This window comes from Malurus melanocephalus, unplaced genomic scaffold, assembly GCF_030028575.1.
Source record: "Malurus melanocephalus ecotype Western Australia unplaced genomic scaffold, MMel_1.1 scaffold_34, whole genome shotgun sequence".
Taxonomy (NCBI): domain Eukaryota; kingdom Metazoa; phylum Chordata; class Aves; order Passeriformes; family Maluridae; genus Malurus; species Malurus melanocephalus.
This window is the reverse complement of record NW_026623266.1, coordinates 3,212,448-3,235,803: the sequence shown is the minus strand read 5'-3', so window position 1 is coordinate 3,235,803 and position 23,356 is coordinate 3,212,448. Positions and strand designations below refer to the sequence as shown.

Below are 23,356 nucleotides of genomic sequence, written 5' to 3'. Positions count from 1 at the left end.
TGAGTCTGCAATTTAGGTACTGAGCCAAACAGATTTCAAYGTATCTTCTGTAGACCAGCTTTGAAGACAACTTTGCTACCAAAATTTCAATTGCCACAGACTAATGTTCCTCACAACTCTGCCAGGGTAGAGAGATGAGCAAGTTACAAGCTGGAGGAARAGCATTCAAGGTGGCCTTTGACTACACATGTCAGTTGTGCCTGATAACGTTTTCTTAAGTGATTAARCTGTTTATCTATTTCAGATGTTGCATTCTGAGGTTTAGCTTTCTTGTTCTTCCTCATGTGTTTTAAAGACAGGAAAAAGACAAATCAGCAACTTCTTAGGCATTAAAAGAGGTTCTGGTCTGTAGTACGGTAGAAGCCTGTATCCCATGAGAGCTGATGTGATATCCATCTTTTACAAAGACATTTTTATCCCTGAAGAAAATGACTTCTTTTAAAGAAAGAATTATATGAACATTTTCTAAGGATGGATTTTTATCTTGGTGGCCTTGGGCACGGCATGAATTTAACACTAGATTTTGTTTTCAAAAGTTGACACCAATAAGCCCAAGGAAATCAAATTTTATCACACATGTTGTGTTAACCCTGACGCTGGTTGACCAGTGGGATGTGACACTGTCTGGTAAGATATATGAGAACTGTTTCTGGGAGCCTGTATGTGTGTRTGCAATAGTCTCCTGCACAGCTCCTGATGAGAAAAAGACATTGGGATGTAAAGCTGCATTTTGTTCAGCTCAACTCTTTCAAAGTTCATTCTTCATGGTCTCTTTATTGATTAAYTGGAATAAGAAAAGGTGCCTTTTTCAATGAACTGTACAACTTGGAGGTAGGCAACTCTGTTAGGTGTTACCTGAAAGACTTTCACCATTGTTAATTTATACAACTAAACTGATACCAAAAAAATCAGTCATTACCATTAACTGATATGGGATCTTAAATCTAATCACTGTTGGTGAATAGCCTTCAACTGATCCATACTGCTGCAAAGTAAACAGGAATTTTTCCATTGAATTCAATGTACTGTGCAATAATTTATAAGAATATGGCTTCCCTGCAACCCGAGACATGAATACACATACCATGTTAGTTTTATTTTAAATCCAACTTCTCARCCTATTGAAAGTAAGTAAAGTCGTGGAGGGTGGGTAAATACCTGGCCTCATGCCAGCCCTGTGGCTACGCACACTATTTCCCCACTGTGCTTGGAGGCCAGATTTACCTAGGCATACCTGCCATATATAGTGTTCCCCAACACTGCAGTAAAGCTTTACAATCTGCATTTGCTTAAGGCAAATTTTAAATGCCTAAATATCTTTGTGATCATAGACTTTCATTAAAAAGTTTGTCAATAAGTCAATTGGGAATGCTGGGAAGCAGCACTTCATCCCTGACACAGTGGGGAAAAGAGGGCAGTCWTAAAGTCAAATGCCATATCCTCAGAAAACCATGTGAGCAGAGGAAGTGATGAGAGGAGCTATAAGTACTAGGTTTCATGAGATATGGTCAAGTAAGCTCAGCCTCAGTCTCTGGCCAGGCATGCTCTCTCAGTCTTTTCACAATGTGATGYAAAATATCATAACTTCTTACTTCTTTACTGAATCCCCGCTTCCAGTTTCTAACTCTTACTGTTAAATGGACAGCCCACAATTTTTTGTCTCCACTGGCAATTTAGGACCTCCACATACAAAATACTATTCCTACTACWGCTCTTCTCCAGTGAATTCTTAAGGGTCTGACGTACTGCCTGCATGTCAACTGTGCATAAAGTGAGTCCTTACAAATGAGTGATGGAGAAAGAATCCTTATCTGCATGCAGGTCAATCTACAACCACTGTCAACTGCCCAGAAAAAGTCACTACTCTTAGGACACAGAGAACATAATTTCTATTGCTGCTTTGTATATTCAACTTTCCAATGATTCGAATKAATACTATGCATGTCAAGGTGTCAACTGCCAAAGACAGAACAGTATGAAAATCACTGATTTAAATTTGAGGAGAGTGAAGGACAATACCAGATAACTTAATTCCTTTAATAATGATTTTKCATCCAAGCCTAATACTGTTTTGATGGGCATGGGATTATACTGATGCATCCCCTGGTAAATGGAGCGTTCCCCCAATGCAGATGACATGACTCACCTATTCATTTCACTGCAGTCAGCAAATGGTAGGTGCCATACTGCCTCTTGATTAGCCAGAAATAGTTGGTCCARTTTAAATAGGTCAGGAGTGAGACTGTATCACACAGTAAATTGTGTTTCACACTGCACTGCAGCACAGGCTATTGCCTCTTCCCACTACACTCAGACAATAAGAGGTTAAGAGAACTGCCCCATAATGGCTTCATTAGTTGCCAGATAGGGCTCATTAAGAGGTGAAGGGAAATAGCCCACCAAAAGCCTGGGATACAGAGGATCTGTGATGGCAGAGGAATTGGGTTAGGATCAGTGGTTCCTTAATTACCTTTCTTGTACCAAGCATTGCCTTAGCTGAACTGGTTATAATGGACTTTTTTGTATTTGCTTGTTCAACAGTAGTAAGATGCAAAAGGGAATAACTTGTCAGGAATTATTTCTGTATCTTTCTCTAAGATATTCTTTTTAGTATTTGGGAATCAGCAAAAAAAAAGAGGTAYATATTGAGGGAGAAGTGATCCTACAAAACTGTCCTTTGCATGAAAGGTTAAAGGGTGAAATATGTTGGAGAAGCACTTTCACTGAGTGAAAATTTTGAAGTAGTATGGCAGCAGCCCTATCTCAAGATATATTGGCTGTGGGCAGATACAGAAAAGAAAAACCCCCAAAACATATAATTACTTCTTCCTACAATGCAGTTCAGAATGGGAATCTCTCACAAGAGATTGAGTTGCACAGCTTGTCTATGAAGGCTAAGTGGAATGAAAAAAGATAATATAAACAGGAAACGGAAATCTCTGTAATACTATTATTTTGTGAAAAGTAAGGTTTTTCCCCACTAAACTGTGTTCTCTAAGATTACAATTAAAAGCAGGTAAAATCTACCTACTTAGCTGAAAGATAGTCTAAGGTTCAAAGAGGGCCTGGTTTTACTGTCTACATATGACAATCCATAGATTTCACCTACTGCTTCCATACTGCCTGATAACCTTCTAAATGAATACAGCATACAGCACCACAGGTAGGTACTATTCTTGACTTCAAGGTGTTGAGAGCTAGAAAATCCACTGTGCCTCCTCATATTCTATTTCAGATTATTATACTATTTCCAGGATAGGCCTCCCCATGTGGTCTATGAAAGGGGCTGTCCATGGCAGAAGCCCATGAGGGGACAGTTCTGTAGATTTCACTGTGACTAAACACAGTCCTAACTACTTTGMTGGGCAAGTACTTCGTTCTTTCCCTTAGTAACTCTTCAGTTCTGTTTAGTCCTGTTTTATAGGACAATTAAAAATCTGCCCCCTTTGGTCCCTCCCACAGAACCTCCACSCCACCTCCAGTGGGCTGGACAGTGTGTTATTACATGAAATAGCATGCCTGCTCACTCTACTTTAACGATGAAAGAAGAGTACCACATATCCTGTGAGCAAATCTGTCTTTCAAATMAAGTCATCAATTCAGTGGAAAGGTCTGGGTTAGAAATGGAAGTTTACAAATCACCTTAGCTGTGATTTTAGCTGTGAGGCACAATAACCTGAATGTTACAAGCAGCTCGGTGAGAAAAAAGGTCTTGGAATGATGCTCAAGTTTGTCTCAAATAACTTCATGCTGCCAAAGAAAGTTTGCACTAGATGGATTTATAAAAGCAGTATTAGGAAAGCTTATAAATCATCTGTACACGACCCTGCAGGTTAACAAAGGGAAAGTGAATTCTCTTTGCACATAGAAATAAACATTTTTCCAAATCCATCCCTGCAATCCCCAAACCTCCACACAAAGTCAGAATAATGACTCAATTATAAACTATGCTACAGAATCAGTACCGATACATGGCTACCTTTCCCCTTATGGTGGTTTTAAAAATAAACCCACAGAGTACAGAATTGAAGATGTTAAAATGGAAAAAGAAAGGAAAAGCCTGGCACCAAATTTCTCTTCCTTTCAATGCATGACCGTTTCCCTATCTACATCTGCAAAAGTTTTGATCAGCCTAGTTTAAGCCTCAGGCAAGGAGAGTAGGCCTCCTCTTCTGCTTATTCCTCAGTCCAGTCAATTCTACTTTATGACAAACTTCTAACATCTAGTCTAAATGTCAAAAAGCTTTTCCTTTTATGTTCTTAGCACCGGTTTATTCAGTTTGCCTCATCCTTGGAAATTACTCTCTTAAAATACTTGCAAACAGTTAACCTGATTTTCTTTACTCATGATAGCAATTCCTCAGTGAAAATGTTGTTTACATAATTTTTCTACTATATCCAYTCTCCTAATAGCTTTTTTTTCTGTTGCTTTGCTGAAAATTCCTTTCATTTCATTGCCTATACTGTGCTGCCCTGGATTTTTGGCCTAGTTCCACCCCAGTTGTGTAACTACAGAAACTGTTATTGCTGGGGTCTCTTTTTTGTGAGCACACAATACAGGATGAAAACCGAAGGACTGATACTCCATAGGTTCTGACTATTTAATATATTCCAGTATTTCTCAGTGTGGCCCCTAAGAGTGAATTGCATTTGGAAGAAAAGATTTCTGAACAGTTTTTCTTTAGCCTTCAATCTACATACCTGATGCAGATCTTGAGCAAGATGCCCATTCAGAGGAGGAATGAAGGGAAGTCACTGTTCCAAACCTTGACACAAAACTGCCCATAAAAATGTGTCTTCTTGGTAGCTGCTTGTACTAATAAATACTTTTACTCAGTGAATTTACTTTTTAGTTGYTAGAGGACAGTCTTTTAAAATTAACCTCATGAGCCTCCTCCTCCTCTAGCTGAGCCTAGAAAAGGACAGGCTTTGAGTTCAGAAGGGAAAGGATACCTGATTTTACCAGCTCTTCCTTCTTGTTTACAGCCACCTAAAGATTATTTAGCCATCTCCTAAAAATCCAAACATATCCTTTGGTGACTACTGGAGTTCATCAAGAACTTCCACCAGAACAAGAAGTTATATGTAGACCATCAATTACACTAAGAGCCACATAATGAACAATAGCAAGCCTAGGTGGCTTTAATGGGGTTATCTGTTCTATTACTCCATGCTCAGCAATGGAAGTAGAATTACTTATGTAGTGGAGCTATGGAATTCCTGCTTCCAGTCATGYCCCACATGTGCTTCACTGGAACACCTCTGCAGCACTTTTTCTGCAGATCTGACTATTTCACAAAGTTTAATGAAAGACCAACAGTGAGCGAGCGCTGACGTTACCGATTGAGCAATCGTGGCCGGTCCAGTTGGGATCRCAGCTGCAGAGTCCAGTATCCGGGAGGAAGGTCCCGTGACCGGAGCAYTGATCCAGACAAGTGGCTCTTGGGGTCTCACAATTGGTTCCTCCCCAGCCAACTGAGCAGTGACATTCTCCTCGTACACACACGCCTCGTCCCGAGCAGGTAGGATCCATGCAGTCCACTACATGGGAGAAGGAAGAGGAAGCAGACAGGGAAAGCAAATGGGAATTTCAGAAAAAAAGCTGTCAGATTGCCATCTACACAAACGAATTTACACAGTAKCTCAAGGTTTCAACCAAAAAGCCTTGCTGTGAACAAAACAGATGCTTCATGCAAGAAGTCAGTGTCCCTAAAAGGCAGTGAGACCTAAAACACCTACGTAAAAAACAAGAGAAAAATCTAGTGATGAAATACATTCTTTATGCAGGTCTGCACTAATGAGTGATCTTTCTGGTAAGAACAGGCTAATATCAATTAAGAATAGAATAAAAATAATATTCTCTCATACACATATTGTATCTTCATTTATTCTATTAGAATAACCTAAATTACTATTACTAATGAATTCAAAGCTGAGCCCTAGTTTTCTGAGAGAGAGTTTTGCATAAAGATTCAGCYGAATCTGACATTCTTATTCAGCAAAATACATGCTTAAATTGAAGAATGTGCTTAAATCTATGCAGGTTTCATGGAGACTTACAGAAATTTCACATTAAAATATATCCAAAGATAGCTTCTCTGGAGTAAGGATTAAAACAAAATCATGCATCTTTTTTATAATGGTGTTCTTTTGTTTTTATTTTTGATCAATTAATATTCTCTTTTTAAATGTCTGGGGTTTACTTTCTTCCCCCAAAATAGTCACTTTCCTAACAAGAAAGACCATTCAGTTAGGGGTGTAGCAATGTACACCAAAAGACCAAAATGTACTCCCTGCCTGATTCGTGAGTTATGTGTTTTGTAGGCAACTGTCAGCTGCTCTGCCCACAGGGGAATTTCACCCAGMAATTGAAAAATATGAAATGCAGCAGACACCCTCCCAAAAAAAAACGACTGCAGGAGTCGATTTTCTATTTATAGATAAAAGCTGGTAGGACAGCCTAGAGAAATTCTTCCCATCTTTTGAAACGGTGTGTGGCAGTTCCCTGGGGATTGGTGACAAGTGTCAGTCTGGCTAAGCAGCACAGGAAAAGCTGTCCAGCTCCTGGCTCTGATACAGCAGAGCAGAACATGGCCACTGCACACAYAGCATGTTTGTGGTTGAGTTTTTACCCCGGTAAAAGCTAGTGAAATTTCCAGTGACCTGCTTAAGATCCAGAAACCTTAAAAGGAAACACAACAGCTGCTCTGATAATTCTCTGGATTCTCAAACCTTTCTCAGTCTGACAAGTAATGGCTCAGTTATTACTATCCCAAGGCACGAAAGAGAATTTTCTTTTTTGTTTGATTCCTGGAGCTCTGCTCATAGCTGGAACAATCCTCAAAAATTTTAAGAGGTTGGAAAGGATGAGTCCATAAATCTCCTCCACTGTTAGCGAGCTGGGAGCGAGGGTACCAATTTTAGCATGAGACCCTTGAAGCCCTGGCCCTGCTCTTTCTCAGCAGTAATAAGTATGAAAAGGACTAAGGGACGGAGTAGCAGCCTCGTCCGTTCTCAGCAGATGGTTTGAACATAGAGAACAAAGATCACAGGCTAACTGGCAAGAGGCTACCTCCAGGCAATTAATCATCCCCTCTGAAGGTCAACTGGGAAAAAGGTGAGTTTTACAGGGGCCTCCATCATAGGAGGCAGACAATCTGCTATCTCAGCTCTAACACAGACGATTATAGGAGGGGAATGTGCATGTCAGAACCCCCCATTTATCATAATCCCAAGGCCATTTTTCATGTTGAAATGAGCCCTTTCAGAAAATGTCACACACAATGGCTACTTTAATCTCAGCCTCACTAGCTATATCTCTTTAGGCTTTCTGCACCATCGAAAGGGCCCTGGGACAGGATTACAGGCTTCTGCTTTCTTCTTAATCAATTGCTTAGTGGATTTGGAGTACAATGGTATATTTTTAGGGAGTTCTGCTTGACAAATTTAGSTGCTCAGCTCTGGGAGAAGCAGAGATGGGGATCTGGGCAAGAGGGCTGACAAAATCTAGTATAYCTGGGAAAGAAAAAAAAGCATTTGTCTGTGTTGCTGGTTGGGAAATGTCCTAAATGGTCAAATTCTTGGTTGGAAAATGCCCTGTTTATAGTTCAGCCTTGTGCAGAATCTTTGCTAGGCAGATAAATCATGCAGCAAGCAAGGTTAGTGCCTCTTCTACACTTTTCCCCAATATGCGTCATGCTTCATTGGTCACACAAGTTATTAGGCTTATTCGGTGCCCAAAGAGTAACTTCTCATTTTTCACTGCTTAAATTTGCTCCCCTCCCTGTAATGTCTTGCTGGCTTAGGCCATGCCTTATAAAATATGGGCCAATAAACTAAGGAAGGAGAAAAGAAAAACTCATGTAGGATTGTTGGCTGATGTTTTATAAACATTGCTGAACTTCTACGGGGAAAAAGAAAAGACAGAAGAAACCCTGGAATGAAAACCCATTATAAACATGGACCAAACAGTGAAGCTATGAGAACTGAGAAATAATAAAAGGTAATCAATACCAGATGGCCCTTCTTAGAAGAGAAATTAAAGAGTAGAAGCAATTTAAAAAATAGTATAAATCAGCTTTTTTACTAGATCTAAATATATATATATATATATATATATATATATATCCTCAAGATTTCCCACATGGCATATTCCTGTGTTACTTCCCCCTTCACAACACAATACAAATTATGCCTTGAATATAAAAAACCATGCATGCTTGGAAAAACACTAAACAGCCCAAAAGAAAAAACATGTTCTCTTTGTTCTTCCTCCTTTTTCAAGTTGTGACCTAGTGGGACTGACACTGTCCCCCACTACAGTGATAACATGAAATAACTGAGCAGTGCTTGGCTTTTCTGCTTTAAACGTGACCAGGGGAAAAAAGGTTCCTTGTTAGAAAAAGGGCAAATCTCAYTCTGATTTACGCACATTAAACACTTCTGGCTGGAGGCAAAATCAGGATCTTTTCATTTCTGTTTATCCAGTAAAGATATGATCTAGTAAATAGGAGGTCTACAGAGATGCTTTAAAGATACTTCAGTAGTCACAATCTTTGGGTTTTGCGTGCCCCACAGCTTCATTGAATTGTGCTTTAAGCCAAAATGAAGCGTTCTCAAGAGATGGCTTATTGTTATAAGAGCTGATACTGTCTTCATCTCTGACATTTACTGACACAGAAGCCATGCTACATCAGAGATGTCCCACTCCAACACGTTTAACACATCAAAAGAATTGCTTGATTAGATGCCATTTGAATGTCTGAATCCAATTCAGCCTGTTTTCATTGTCTATAAAATACAGCCATTTCACATAAATTTTTAACCTGCATAAATGAAGACAACCATAAATTAATTCAAGCCATTGTCATTTTTAAATGTATCAAATGATGTCTTTAATCTATCAGGTGGTGAAGAGGCCTTACTTATGTACYTGAAGAAGCATAATGTAAGAATAATTATTTATCAGGTCACCTGCATAGAATTTTGAGAATAGTTTTTGAAAAGTGTTGAACTTCATTCTTTAAATAATGTGCTTTTAGATAATTTTTATAACTCTGGATGATTTAGACACTTAGAAAAAYGCCCACTTTTTCATTTAGCAGTAAGAAGCAGTTGCAGACTGAGGAAGGTAAAGGTTTCTGTTGGCAGGTGAGTTCCTACACAAAAAGATTAAAGGTAAGTACTAAAAGGTACCGTATTTCTGAGACATAAATCCAAAGTAAATGAAAAATATTTGGGGGCTAATGTCAGAAAAAAGCTATGGAAGAGCCATTAAAATAATATCTGGCTTTAAAGCAGGATTTAATTCAAGTCCTGATCATTTGTAAGCTTTTACAGCTGACAAGGATCAGGGACTTTCTCTCACACGCCACCATTTTGTGTATGTAAGCAGCTGAAATTGCTTGGCATAGCACAGCAGAGAAGAAAGCACTGTAAAAATAATTATACGTTTAGATGTGTAAATGGAAACGATGCTTTAATAAGAACATTTGAACATATGATTAGATGTTCTGGTCTTACAACTAGATTTGTCTATCTGAGGCATTTGATGGCTTTTCATCCAATTATTGAACAAATATGATAGCTAACGACGAGTTATGACAACATATCATTTTTATGTTGTATCCATCTATTGTATCTCTAAGGTGCCTATTACTGTTCTGTTTAAGCGCCAGTCCTATTCTGAATTGCCTCCATCCACGTAATTACAGAACAACAATCAAAGCAAAAGGCTAATTGAATGCATCTTGCAAATACCTTCTTCACAGCTCTCGCCTTTGTACCCTGGGTTGCAGATACAGGTCCCCATGATGCACGTGCCGTGGTTATTGCAGGACACATCAATGCAYTGGTTTGTCGGGACATCACACTCTGCTCCCTTCCAGCCACTATGGCACAAGCACCTGCCTTTCATGTACTGACCATTTCCACTGCACAGCACTGGGCAGGATGCTATGGACAGACAACAAAAATCACATTAAAACAAACAGAAAATCACTTCAAAAAGGAGCACAAGAGCCCATCATGTGACGTTCTTCATACACAGTCTTCACCAGGGTATGTTGCTGTTTGTTTTCGCCAAAACCAAATCTTTCATATGGATGACACTCAGCTGTTAACTGTATTCTCCTATGAGTGTTTAAAACAAACAGTGCCCTTGAGTTAGACTATCTTCTTGCTTTGTGTCTCTGATACCTTTTTTTACTAACAAAACTCGTAATTTTCTTGTATTCTGATTTTTCAGTGTACTGATGTCCTTTTTAGCAGCATCACTGACCTTAGATTGCTTATCACTATACCTGATCTRCTGCCAGACTTTTCTTGACGCTGCCTCTGCAGCAGACCTCAGTGACACACAAATCATTCCCCTGTTTTTTTCTAGGTTAACTCCCAGCTTTATGGGTTTCAGTTGCTTGGCTCAGAATGCCACTTTGAGACTATTTCCCTGATTTAGCTCATGTCATACCATCAGCTACCAACTTTCCTCCCTGAAAAGGTTGTCTTAAGCACTGCAACAGGCAGCACAGGGAAGCAACTCATCACCATCCCTGGTGGACTTTAAAAGGTGTGTGGATGTGACATGGGGACATGGCTTAGTGGCGGATTTGGCAGGGGGTTAACAGCTGAACTTGATGAAAAGAGTTTTAGAGATCTTTTCCAACCTTAGAATTCTACAGTTCTAACCAAATGTCCAGTCCCCATTTTTGGGTATCACCTCTGCTGGACTCRATTCATCACCAGCCACTATGCAAAACTGGCCTCTGCTGTTTTCAAGCTCCCTGTAATAAAAGCTCTGTAAATCTGTCCTCTGAAATTTGCATCAGTTATAAAGGATTTATAAAGGATTTTTAATTGTCCTTGTTTCCAGCAAAGTAAGCTGACTCTCAAGGCCACCCAGATACAGGATTTCTTCCCTGTGATAAAGGGAAGAAGAGGAAGATGACAAGCTCAAACTGCAGCATGATGGATCCCAGGATTAAGTGTTCTCAGAGCTAAATTTGGAAACTGACAGTAGAGCGGGGTGGGATGATACAGAACAGGCTCCCCAAGGAAGCACAGGGCATCAAGGACCAGACCTCAGCCTCCATGACCACAGCTTTTATAATCACTGCTCTCCAAGCTTTCTTCAACACCTTTCAGATGATGCCTTCTCTTTATTCCCTCTCCACACCAGCCACATTATGCTCATTTTGTCCTCTGTTCTGACTTTCCCAGGGAAGATGCTGATTTCAGCCCCTCAGAAACAACAACCTTTTCCTTTTCACTCTTGAAACTTCTTGCTTGAGTCCTGTTCTTTTCCATTTCATTTTGCTAAAACTCAGCCRCAAGGACAAACATTCAACACAGACTGCTCTTGTTCACTGTTGCACATCAGCCTTAGGTGAGAGCAGCTGGCCATCTCATCTGCCCCTCGGAAACACAATTTATGAACAATTTTATGCAGGACAATTGTGAAATGAATATTCCATTCCACTACTTAATTCAACTATATWAGGCATGTGATGAATATTCTTTTGCTTTGTTCCTGACTTTATGTGTGGGAAGAGGTATTACCATGGTTAAAGAAAGCTTTTCTCTCCTTCTCTTCCCATCTTTTCAGATGGTAATCTCACAAAACACATCGTGAGTTGTTTCCACACGTCCTTATAGTCATGTCAGTTTGAGTGTTACAGAACTACGGCAGCCTCAATAAAATACAAAGCACTTCCAGCTCTGATTGTTAAGCCAGTTTGATATGCAGTGAACTATATTTGCCTGACCAAGATAAAAGAGGTTTAGAAAAGAAAGGAATTTGGCATATGTTACTACTAAGGAGCCCTCTGCTCACTTTAAAAGAAGCATATTTCAGTGGTGCATTGCAAGTGCATAATTTCCAAGATGGTATCTACCTATATAATAGGAGACATAAATTGTTTAAGATACATTGTTGTCTACATGGTTCACGGCACGCTCACTCTGTAATTTCACTTTTCAGTTAAGATGATGGAATTTTCTGCCCCTCCCATCTCAAATTTCAATACTCAGTAATGGACGTTGTTCTTTCAAGGCACTGGCAGGGGATAGTCTGCAGTTCTTTTCAACAAGAAGAMAGAGTAATTGCCTTTAACTAATAATTGCTGCTTAGAAAGACTTACATGATGTTTCCTGACAAGACAGCTGATCACTAAGTAAAGGAGAAAAAAAATTACTGGCCATCTGCAATGAGACTGGCACTCCACAGAGCCTTCTTTGGAGAACACCTTCAGAATCACCTAGAAAGCCCTGCTGCACATGTCAAGGTAATAGCAAGAACAAGACTTCTTCTGTAGCATGCAATGAATAAAGACAGAAGAGGCTTCTGAATTTTTTCCTGTTATTTCTGCAATTCTTTTCCATATATAAAGATATATAATTACTATTTGATCATTCAGATTCCAACAATGTCTGTGATGGCAAAATTACAGTAATTCTCTAGKGTGGTAATGATAGCAACAACCCAAATGCATACTCAGTTTCTTGCAAAGTTTAGCATCAGAGAGTAAGTTCATTTGTTTGTTTATTTACTTTATACAGAACTTGAAAACACCACCTCCCATGTCCAAGAAAACCTTCAAAAAGCCAATGAAATAAACCTCACTTATTTTGTTTAAAATAACTGGTTAATAACACAATGATAATTAACCATTACTAAAAGAAGAAAGGCTGCCTGTTCCAGAGTTTCCCATTCATTTGAATGGTGAATTACAAGACTGAATTGAAACAAAGGAACACCCAGGAAATACATTACCTGAATTCTTCATGTGGGCAGAAACCTGCTTATTTAATAAGGATTACTGTTCTGAATAGGGACTGTGAATGGCTGCAGATGGATACTGTAACAGCCTTACATTTGCTGCCCTTTGAGAGATTTGTAGGTCAAAAGAAGAATCTTGGATGTGCCTGAAAGCCAACAGGAAGTCAATGCTGGGATCCTTGGATCTCAGGATTATGGTAACATGATCTRTTTAACAAACCCAGTAAATGGAAATGCATACACAAATACAATTTTGGCACTCCAGGTATTATTGTCTTAAAGGCAGAGTGAAACCTGTGATCGGAACCCAGACGATTCTGAACAAAAAGACAGAGTTGAATAAAAGGTGTTCACAGCTGCCAGAGTGCATGCTCTGGTGAAATGGGAGAGACTCGCATGGCTCCAGTAAAAAAAAAAAAAGCCCGAGAAAATTCAGCATATAGCCCACTAGRAGAGGTGAACTTCTCTGAAAAGTGGACTCAGAACAACAGTTTAAGTATTCTGRCTCGCAGCGAAGAAAGTTCTTCTCCTCCACAGACTCTACAGGGAGCCTTGGGGGGAACAAGCCCTGAACTTCTGCCCCTACTGAAAGTTAGGAGGTGTGAGTTGGAATATGCTATGGGACATGGAAAAAAAACTCCTTTTGTCTCCAGCTCCAGGGATTTGAAAAGAAGCTTGGAAATGCAAACCAAGTGTAAGGAAATGCAAACCAAGTGTAACCTGAGTCAGCAAGAAGTTTGACACGGCAGCTCTGAGGGACGCAGATTGCCACATCCATCTTACTGGGCTGTGAACTCTGAAACCCCGGCGGGCCGAGCGCGGCTGCAGCGCCTCTGCAGGGAGCTCCCGCCTGCCCCGGGGCTGCACTGCTCCTTATCTCCGTCTCCTGGCTCAGCTGCTGGGATGTGACCCAGCTCAGCTGGAGGGGGACAGGGCCGGGGTTGGACAGAGTTTAGCTCTCTCCTGGGAAGGCGCCAGCCTGCTTTCCAAAGCAGCAATGAGCTCGGGTGAAGGTCTGACCCGCAGCCTTACCGAAGCTCCTTGTGTGGGCACTGATGTTTTATGCTACCTCCCTCCCCTGATGTATAAATCTGTACTTAGTTTGTTGGGCTGTTTGAGCCAAAAAAGGCCTTGAAAAGGTCGACGCACAGTATCCTGTCATTTCCCACATGCAAGGTTTTGMTATCTTGGTTTGACATATGTTCTTACTAAAAGTATTTCAGCTTGTTTTTTAAATGTTTAAATAACCTAAAAAATATCAGGCCAAAGAAAACCATTCCAAAGCCATTTATTAAAAATACTTATCACTTGAGCAGAAGAATATATTATACTGTTTACTGGGGTAAGTCTCCTTCCCAGTCCTCCCAGTGTTTTTACTTTTGGCCAGAGTAAGCAGTTCTTCCTGCCATTATTCCACTCCTAGCCTTAACTCCAACTCTGCCCTATTCCCCAAAGCCAGCTCAAGCAGGCTTGCAAGGCACTTTTTGTATAATCAGTGTCTTAAAAGAAAGTATAATTATAGTGTCAAACCACACCATGATAAAAGGGCTCTGCTAAACCAACCATAATGCCACATTTACAAGTCATGTTTTCTAAAGTCACTTCCAGAGAGAAAATTTCCAATGTGACATTTTGCCTGTCCATAARCAGCCCAAGGAGTTTTGTTGTTAAGGGTACAGCAGTCATGATTAGCACAGAATTAYAGTGTTATGAAGGTTGGAAAAGCCTTCCAAGATCATTGAGTCCAACTCTTAGCCCACACTGCCAGCCCACCACTAAACAATGCCCACAAAATGCCACACCTGCACTCCCAGAGATGATGATTCCACCACTTCCCTGAGCAGCCTGAAAAATCCTTTGCTGAAGAAATTTTTCCCAATATCCAATCTAAACTTYACCTGGCRCAGCTGGAGGATGCTTCTCTTGTCCTATCGCTTATTATGTGGGAAAATGACAGATCCCCACCTGGCTACACCCTCCTTTCAAGCAGTTGTGGAGAGGACTAAGATCTCCCCTAAGCCTCCTTTTCTCCATGTGAACGCCCAAAGATCCCTCAGCCGCTGAGGGAAATTGCTGCAAATTTGTTGCCAACAAATTCACAAATCCACTGTCTTCATTCTATTGCAGCATCCCCACTCCGGGAGACGAGCACTTTACAAAAGCCACCATCATGAATATAATTTCCAGAAGAAAAATGTTAACTGAAGGGGAGAGGAGAATAGTTAACCAAGTGTAAATTCCTACCTCTGCCACAGTCAGGGCCCAGAAAGCCAAGGAAGCAATGGCAAGTCCCAGACACGCAGTCTCCATTCCCATAGCAATTACTGGGACAGTTATCCACTGATTCTGGAAAACAAAAGAGAATTCAGACACTTCTTTAGGCAAGAAAACACCTCTGAGTTTAGGAGGGCTCTGGATGGGCAGGACAGATGAAACTTCAAAGCAATTGCTGCAAGTGGGGCGAAAGCATTCCTGTGAGCCAAACCGTGCTCATCTATTTACACCCATGCACGGTTCAGCTGCAAACCCAGTGATTACATACCAGCAGCTCAGCACCCACCAGGTTTCGCATTCACTCAGTACTTGTGAACTTTCAAATGTATTTTCTTCCAGTGTATTTTTACAGCCATCTTTCCTCTTTGAGTTTATTGGAGAGATGCAATACACACCATTCTCATGGCAGAAYACACACTTTTGGTCCAGTTTTGTTGACTTGATTAAGCGACCTTGGGGCATTTTTTTGTGCCAAACACAGCTGAGTGATGATAGATATGTTCCCTTATGGACTTACCGAACACAGACCCTTGGTTCATCCTATCTGCCTGTTCAAAGGAGTATTTCTAACCAAATTCCTTCTTATTTGCTCTGCAATATTATATTGAGTATAATACATTATATAATATATAATTTATGTTTATATATTAAACAGYTCAAAGGAGCTAATATTCTATTTGGTGGAACAGGAATGGGTCTGTTCCACATTTTCTTCTGTTTCCAGTTATCATCTTAAATTCCTTGACTTTGGAAAAAACACCAGCTATTCATTTTTCAGGGAAAGTTAACAGGTAAGCAAAATGTTACCTGGCACTTCTTTTCTGAGGAGCAAAAACGTATCTTTCATAAAAGAGCAACACAAGCTGGTAAACACATTGAAAAGAGAATGAAAATAATCTTATTTTCTTACACTAAACTGTGAGTGAAGACTGAGTAAATGTGAATGGGGCTTTGAAAGATGTAATAAATACCACGGTTCATTCTACGCTGCTATTTCACATTTTCTCCAAGGGAGATGCATATCAGATGAAAATTGGATTTGGTTATAAAGGAGGGGCACTGGTGGTACACATGGAGCAGGGTGAAAACCTCAGCCCTCTGAATAAGGACTGCATTTTCACAGATGTACTTCACGAGACCTTKTGGTAGCAAAGGTATTTGTAAACTCCCAATCAGTGCAAGTGAAGAGAACCAGCTGTAGCAGAGATGTGCAGATTAGTTTCTAATCACGAATGAAAGGAAGCCTGTTTCTGAGTGGGTATTCTCCAAAGAACAGAGGTTTCTGAAGGACATTTTAAGGGATGTGCTGTAATTTAATAACTCATAACGGACAACAGCAATTTTAAATAATAAAACCAGTCTAATGAATTTATGTTTCAAGTCCTGGCTTCGGACATCCCACAATCAGACAGMTCCATGCAGCAAAGAAGGTACAAGGAAGTGCTGCCAGTTTTCTAACACTCAATAATTAAGCAGGTATKCACTCAACACTGTATGGAAATACAGCCACAGCATGTAGTCAACCCTTTAGGCTTGAGGTGCYATTTTTATTCCAATCAAAGAGCAGCCATGATTCCTAGAATAAAGAAATAATGACTCAGGCCTTGTGCATTACACCAATATTTAGGAATACCATTTCTCATTTCATACCAGGTATAAACACAAATCTATCCTGTAAATGAAAAGTTAATACTAGCCCATGTAAACACAATCTTCAGAACTTTGTCAAGGTTTAATGTCACCGCTGAAAACAAAAATTAATTCATTTTATGCCTTTTTTTCCCTATGCTTTTTTGGCCATACTTGTATTTTTCTTTTCTTCAAGAAATRTATGCRGAAATTYAGAAAAAGTAAGTTATTTACACACACACTTACACACACGAAGAACATACAGAGTGTGACTACTGTGAAACAAGATAATGAGGCAGGTAAGGAGATTTAACAGCTCCTGTTGCTGAAAGGGTCAGTCCTTTGCCTCTAATCTTCTCATTCTAGGAGCAACTCTAAGCTCCCTTTTCTTGTGCTGGTTGTGGCACTTGTCAGACACTTCAGTGAGGTGGTTAAGCTCAAAAGGTGGCAAAAAAGGAGAATGCAGTAGGAAAAAAAAAAACAAAGTATTTTTTTCTACTGCCTGAAAATGGGGAAGAGAAGGGCTGTGCTATTCAGCGTCAGTGCAGCTCTCCCATGACACCTCACCACCCCACTGCCACGCTGGGTCAGGGGCTGCAAGCTGGAGCAACATGCTGAGGTGTAACACATGTGTGACCTTTGAAGCCAAGAGGAATACCTTTGTCAGATCTTCATGCAGGACAGATTCCCAGTGTTACGACAGCACCTTCAGAATATTAAAAACTGTTTTTAAAAGTTTTTCCCAAGTTTTTGATTTAAGGACTATARCTTTCTTGGTATATTTATGTAATARCATATTTAAGCAAAATAGTGAAAAAACCCCACAGAAATAAGTAGAACATACTTAAAAAAGTAACATAACATTGGGCACAGCAGCTGTGACAAAGTATGACAATGCACCACATCAGCTAAATGGTAATCTTTGTTACTGGAAACAATATTTTGCAGTTATAGTGGGGTTCAGCTGGTGTGTCTGTGACGCCCAGGACAAGACAGGCAAGAYTGTGTACACCAATTCGATGTCCACTGCAGGTTAAATTGAATTACTCTGTCCACTATAATGACTATGTATAAAAGGATTTAGAGGTTCAAAGCGACCACAGAAATGGAGCATACATGTGCTTAGGTAACCAACCTTTCCAGAATCTCTGGGTGAATCCACGTAGTAACCTTTATTCTGGTGGTGCATCCTTTCCTCCTCTGACTAGTTCAGCATGGACACCTATAACTGGTCAGATCCCTGGCAGAGAGTAACTAACACTAGCACATAAAAAAAATATTCACTTCTATTTTTTGGTTCATATGCAGATCTGGCATTTTTCTTTGTAAAATAAGTTATAAGAACACATATCACTTCATCTGTAACTGTCTCCTCAATCTGTGATTTCCCAGACACTTCTCTGCAAATGTGGCCAAACTGCTTCATACCATATAGAGGCTAACTCAAAAGGAATTAGAAAATAGGTAGATGAAACCCTGGATTTTACCTTCCTCACTGAAGCACCTCAGTAGCTCTTGYTTGTGGCCTGAATACCCTATACTATTAATAATAGAACAGGCCCTTAAGAATCCTTTCATCCTATTTCATTGCTTTCTCTGATGTGCCTTGTTTTTCTATATAGCCAAAAGTAACATTTCTAATGTATTCTCATTTTACACTACTGCTATTTGCCCTGGAATAACCTGCCTGATAGAGAGGAGATGAAGTGAAAAGAAACTCTACTCCCCCTGTGACTTACRCCACTTGCAGTTTGTTAACAGTTAAGGATGCAAACTTTCCTGATGATTCAGGGCAATTAAGGTCCTCACATACTCCCAAAAGTTCTTCACTGCTGAGAATCAATTCTAACTAGTGATGAAGGTTCATGCAGTGCATCTTTGTCTCAAAGCTACTCCCAAACAACTCCAAAGTATTTCCATAAAGGAAGTGTTAAAATGAACCAACTTTTTTTTCCTCAGGAACTCCAGAGCTAATGAGCACAAACAGGGCTGAGACTGAGGCTTGTGAGCAGCAAGTCTGCAAGCTGTGTGTGCAACACTGAGCATGCTCCTATTTAGATTCCTAGGCAGAATCACAAACTAGAGTTTCTTTTTACTTTGAAAATTGCAGGCATTAGCTAGGCTTCTCATAAAAACCTCTGTTTTCATCCTAGGACTGAATTTTGTCTCARTGGTTACAGATTGTGCCAGTTGGGCACCTGAGACAGTTTTCTGGTCCCTCTGGCATGTACACATGCACACACACTYAAGCACACTGCTCTAACACCCACATTTCAGGCTAAACAGGGAGAGGCSGGTGACTTGGCATCAGAAATTAGGGAGTCGTGATGGGAGAACCCTAGAAAGAATGAAGAATCAAACATATATTTTCAGAAGCTAGAACTTAGCCACGTTATTATCATATGGGGCTTAGATGATAAAAGAGGCACAACTTTAACATTCAGAGAGTCCCTACGCCAGTGGCACAAAGCAACTGTCTCTCTTTTGAGTATGTTCACAGTCAACATTGGTACAGTCAATAAGTAAAAACAGGTCACTGCAGTTACAACTGGCTTCTAGTCTCCATCATACAGCTTATTCGGTAAGCTGTTCACATAAGTAGAAGAGTATTTTCCAATATATACAAAATTCCATATGGTGTTTTATGAATAGTACCATGGGAACTGCTTTAGAGAACCATGACAGKGTTTTTGTTTTATTTAATTGTTAAAGTTCACTGTGAGACCATGAACAATTCTTTTTTAGAAAGAGATATACATGTTTTCTGTCTCCAGTCTGATTCCCACAGTTTTCTCTTGGCTTCCAAATCCCTGAAGAGATCTGTCTGACACCAGCCAGTAAGGGCAGAGATAAGTAACTGGAGGGCCAGCCAATGGATGATGCATGATGCCATATTGCATCCAAAGAGAGCACTGAAAATACAGCTTCCCTGACACCTTTCAACCACCAGTGGCAGCAGGAATGAACTTTCTGCAAGCAAGAAACTCAGATGAGGAATGGACCTGCAAAACTTGTGGTGGTAGGGTTTCTAATAGGGAATGCAGAAGCTTGCCTATGGAATTAAGTGCTCTGCCAGCTTAACAAGCTAATTAGCAACTGAAAAAAACAATCATTTTATGGAATCGCAGAACCACAGGATGATTTGGGTTGGAAAAATGATCTGGTCATTAAAAATGATCCAGTTCCAAACCCCCTGCCATGAGCAGACACCTTCACTAGACTTGTTGCTCCATGCCTCATCCAAACTGGCTTTGAACAGCTCCAGGGATGGGTCAGCCACAGTTTCTCTGGGCAACGTGGGCCAGTGCCTCATCATCCACACAATGAGGAATTTCTTCCTGATACTTAATCTTAATATGCCCACTTGTCTGTTTAAAGCCATTCCTCCTCATTCTATCACTCCATGCCCTTGTTAAAAGTCCCTCTCCAGCTCTCTCGTAGCCCCTTTAGATACCAGAAGGTGCTCCAAGGATTCCTTGAAGCCTTCTCTTCTCCAGGCTGAGAAGCCCCAACTTCCTCAGCCTGTCTCCACAGGAGAGGAGCTGCAGCCCTTTCAGCATCTTCACAACTCTCCACTATAAATGTCCTCATCACCTCCTCAATAAATATTGTAAGTACTGTAAGTATAGTATTGTAAGTATTGTGTTCTCCAGATCTCCTCTAAGAGAATGTCTAAACGACATAATGAGACACTTGGTCTTCAGATCCACACTGTCTCATTTTAGAGAATGGTACAGAAATGACCTRTCTGACATAGCAGGTATTCCCTACCCTAGGACAGCCTACCTCAGCCAGGAAAAACAGGATGTACAAAGGTGTTTCTGGATTAAYAAAAATGAAAAATGGAAAACATTCAATGAATGTTAAAGCCTAGACTTCTCCAAGAGCAAAACTCTTATTCTGAAATACTCTTTAAGTTCCTTTCTGCTCATGAGCTTTAATTATCAAAGTAAAGAAATAAATAAAAAAAAAAAATCCCTGAGTATCCTCAGCATCTGTAATTCAACATATTGCATAAAATAGCATTGATTCATTATTTTTGCTATTTATTTCAGGGGATGTTTTTCAGTACAAGCAAACTCACAGCTGGCAGATTTTGAGGGAAACTTGGCTGAAACCTTTATCCCATTGCTAGTTTTCCCACTGTAATCGCCCTTTACTCTGAGAGAAGCCAAAACTGGCATGATCCAGCCCATACTACAATAAGACTTCACACTACACTGTCTTTTATTTAAGGGTATTACTGAGTTCAATGTGAAATTGCTAATTGTTACCATTCACACTTTTTTAGGTTGTAAATCTGAGGCATGGACAAATACAACACAGCATTTGCTTTGTATTATAAACTGACTCATGTGACAGCAACAAAGCTCCAATGCTAATGGTCTGCTCAGGAGACCACTTTGCTGCTGACAAAAAGCCCCAAGAAAGCCAATTCTACTGTGGTGAAGTCTATAAAGATCTGTCAGCCTGGCTCACAATCACCGACATGAATTACCTTTATCCAGATGCAACACAATAAACATATTAAGAAGGCAGACAAATTGCTAGACTCTTGATGGACTTCTTTTTTATATACTCACCATGYTTGCTGGTCAGCAGTACAGCTACTTTAACAGTATTTCCGCCTTATTTATTTACTATGCAACATTCAACTTAATAGCTTGTTTCCCTATCTTTGGGCCAGAGGCCAAGGCAGATGTTTGCCTGACACCAAATCCTATTAGAGGCTGCAGTAACACAGTTGTGTGTTAAAGATAAATATTTTATAGCCTACACTCACCACCAAGCATCATCATTCCCTAGGCATTTAGAGGCAACTATTTATTGGCAAAGAAAAAATAGTTATCTAGCTGGCAACTAAAGGCAGTAGTTTTTTGGGAGTTAATAAGCACCAGGACTGCTTTCTAAGAACTGAGTAAATGCCACTCAGTGTGGTGTGGCCGTATGAATTCAAATATAACTGTTTCATTTGATTACCTCAAAAAGTTGCTCTGGAGCTGGCAGTGTTTGGWGTCAGAAACATGTAGGAATAGCACTGCAGTAGGACAATCAGACCTTAATGTATCAAGTTAATCTTAGTTTCTGGAGTGAAGGTTCAAGGAATATAAAAAAATTGTACCAATGAGAGTATTTTGTATTAGAAATGAGATGCAAAGAAAAGAGCAGGTTTTTTTAAAGTATCCTGTCTGCCCCCCTCAACTAGTAATCTACTCCACCTCTACACAAGAAATGGCCTCAAAATCTTTTGTTCAGTGCTGGTGAGAAGATATATGTAGCTGCTCAGCCTAAAATAAATTGCCACAGCTACTCATCTAACAGCTCAGGAAGATATCGCATACATTCTAATTGGTACAACAAAGGGTTTTACCCTTTCCTTATAAATGTTGGCTCCTTCTATACAAAMATGCATTAATTTTAAGAAAAGTAAGTAAATTAAAAAAGGAGGCAAACCAAATAATTAGAGTAGAATTGTCTGCTGTATCAAATAAATACATATATTTATTGTCACACAGAAATATATTGTTCTTAACTGTCCACTGATATATTTACTGCCTAGTTATGYTCCCCTGGCTAAAGAAAATGTTTTGCTGTGAGGGAGCGAGGGAGGGCACAGGGAGCAAGGCAGCAAATAGGTAGATTTCATGGCTCACATCTGACCTTGAAATCCTCTGTCAGCCATATCAGTGCAAAAGGGCCATGAGGAGTGCCCAGCATTCCTCTCACTGTGCAATGAATTACATTGCTTGGGAGAGCGAAGGGACACACACATTATTTCACCTTACTCTTTGCTGCTGCACTAGAGCAACCTTAACAAGCCACATATTCTTTTTCCTAGATCTGCTTGTCCAAGACAAAACTGACACCTACAAGCTCATTGCAATAACATCTCTCTTTCACAAAAATGCTCCTTGTCACTGCCCTGACTAYGCTAGCAATAATTTTAATAGGAAGTCAGGCAGTATAACATGAAAGGCAAAGAGGATTCTGAAGCTCTGTGAACACATTTAATTTACTTCCCAGTTGCAGAGCTTGCAGTCTTGTTTATTTTTCAAAGAAATGATGCTACTCGAGTGAATTTCACTGCGGGAGAGGTTGGATACTAAGCCTGGAGAACTGTCACCTTCCCTTGTAATTGTGATAACAATGACAAGGCAGACATGGAGGTGAGAGGGGATAAAACAGGTTTCAGATGCCTTCAAGCATCAGATTTGACACTATGAGCCAAAAAAGAAAAAAAATAAAGCATAAAAAAGTAAGGGGGGAAAAAAGCCCTGGAAACAAAGAAAATGTGGAAATGCTGGGTCTGGTATTCTTTTGCTCCTCCTCTTCCTTCCCCAGATGAAGCTTTAAAGGACTGATTCCTTCTTACAGTACATCATCACCTGCTGAGATTTCAATTTTTCTGCTTCATTTGTGTTTTATAMGGCTTTTATACCTCTAGCTCAAGTAATCCACACCTGGCAGCCTGGGATGTGAAAGTCTTGACAGCATCATGGAAACTCAGTCATTATTTTTGAGTGCTCTTTCACAGTTTCCTCTTCKGTAGGGCACCTAGTGTGATGCTGATACTGCTAATGCCACTTGATATTGTGCCAGATTTTGCTTTCTTTTTTCTTTTTCCTAAGTCTGGGAGGTCTGTTTTAATTAAGAACCCATCCATATAACCCTGTTTTGG

The 23,356-nt window shown here is 40.1% G+C and overlaps 1 protein-coding gene across 3 annotated transcripts in view; it reads right to left on the bottom strand.

Moving 5' to 3' along the window:
* Positions 1-23,356, bottom strand: part of TENM4 (teneurin transmembrane protein 4) — a 585,345-nt gene that overhangs the window by 136,393 nt on the left and 425,596 nt on the right. For all 3 annotated transcript variants that reach the window (XM_057364068.1, XM_057364069.1, XM_057364070.1), the window contains 3 exons: positions 15,019-15,120; positions 9,759-9,953; positions 5,340-5,540 (listed from right to left, as the gene is read on the bottom strand). In XM_057364068.1, coding sequence (XP_057220051.1) covers positions 5,340-5,540; positions 9,759-9,953; positions 15,019-15,120 — 498 coding nt within the window. The remainder of the gene's footprint in view (positions 1-5,339; positions 5,541-9,758; positions 9,954-15,018; positions 15,121-23,356) is intronic.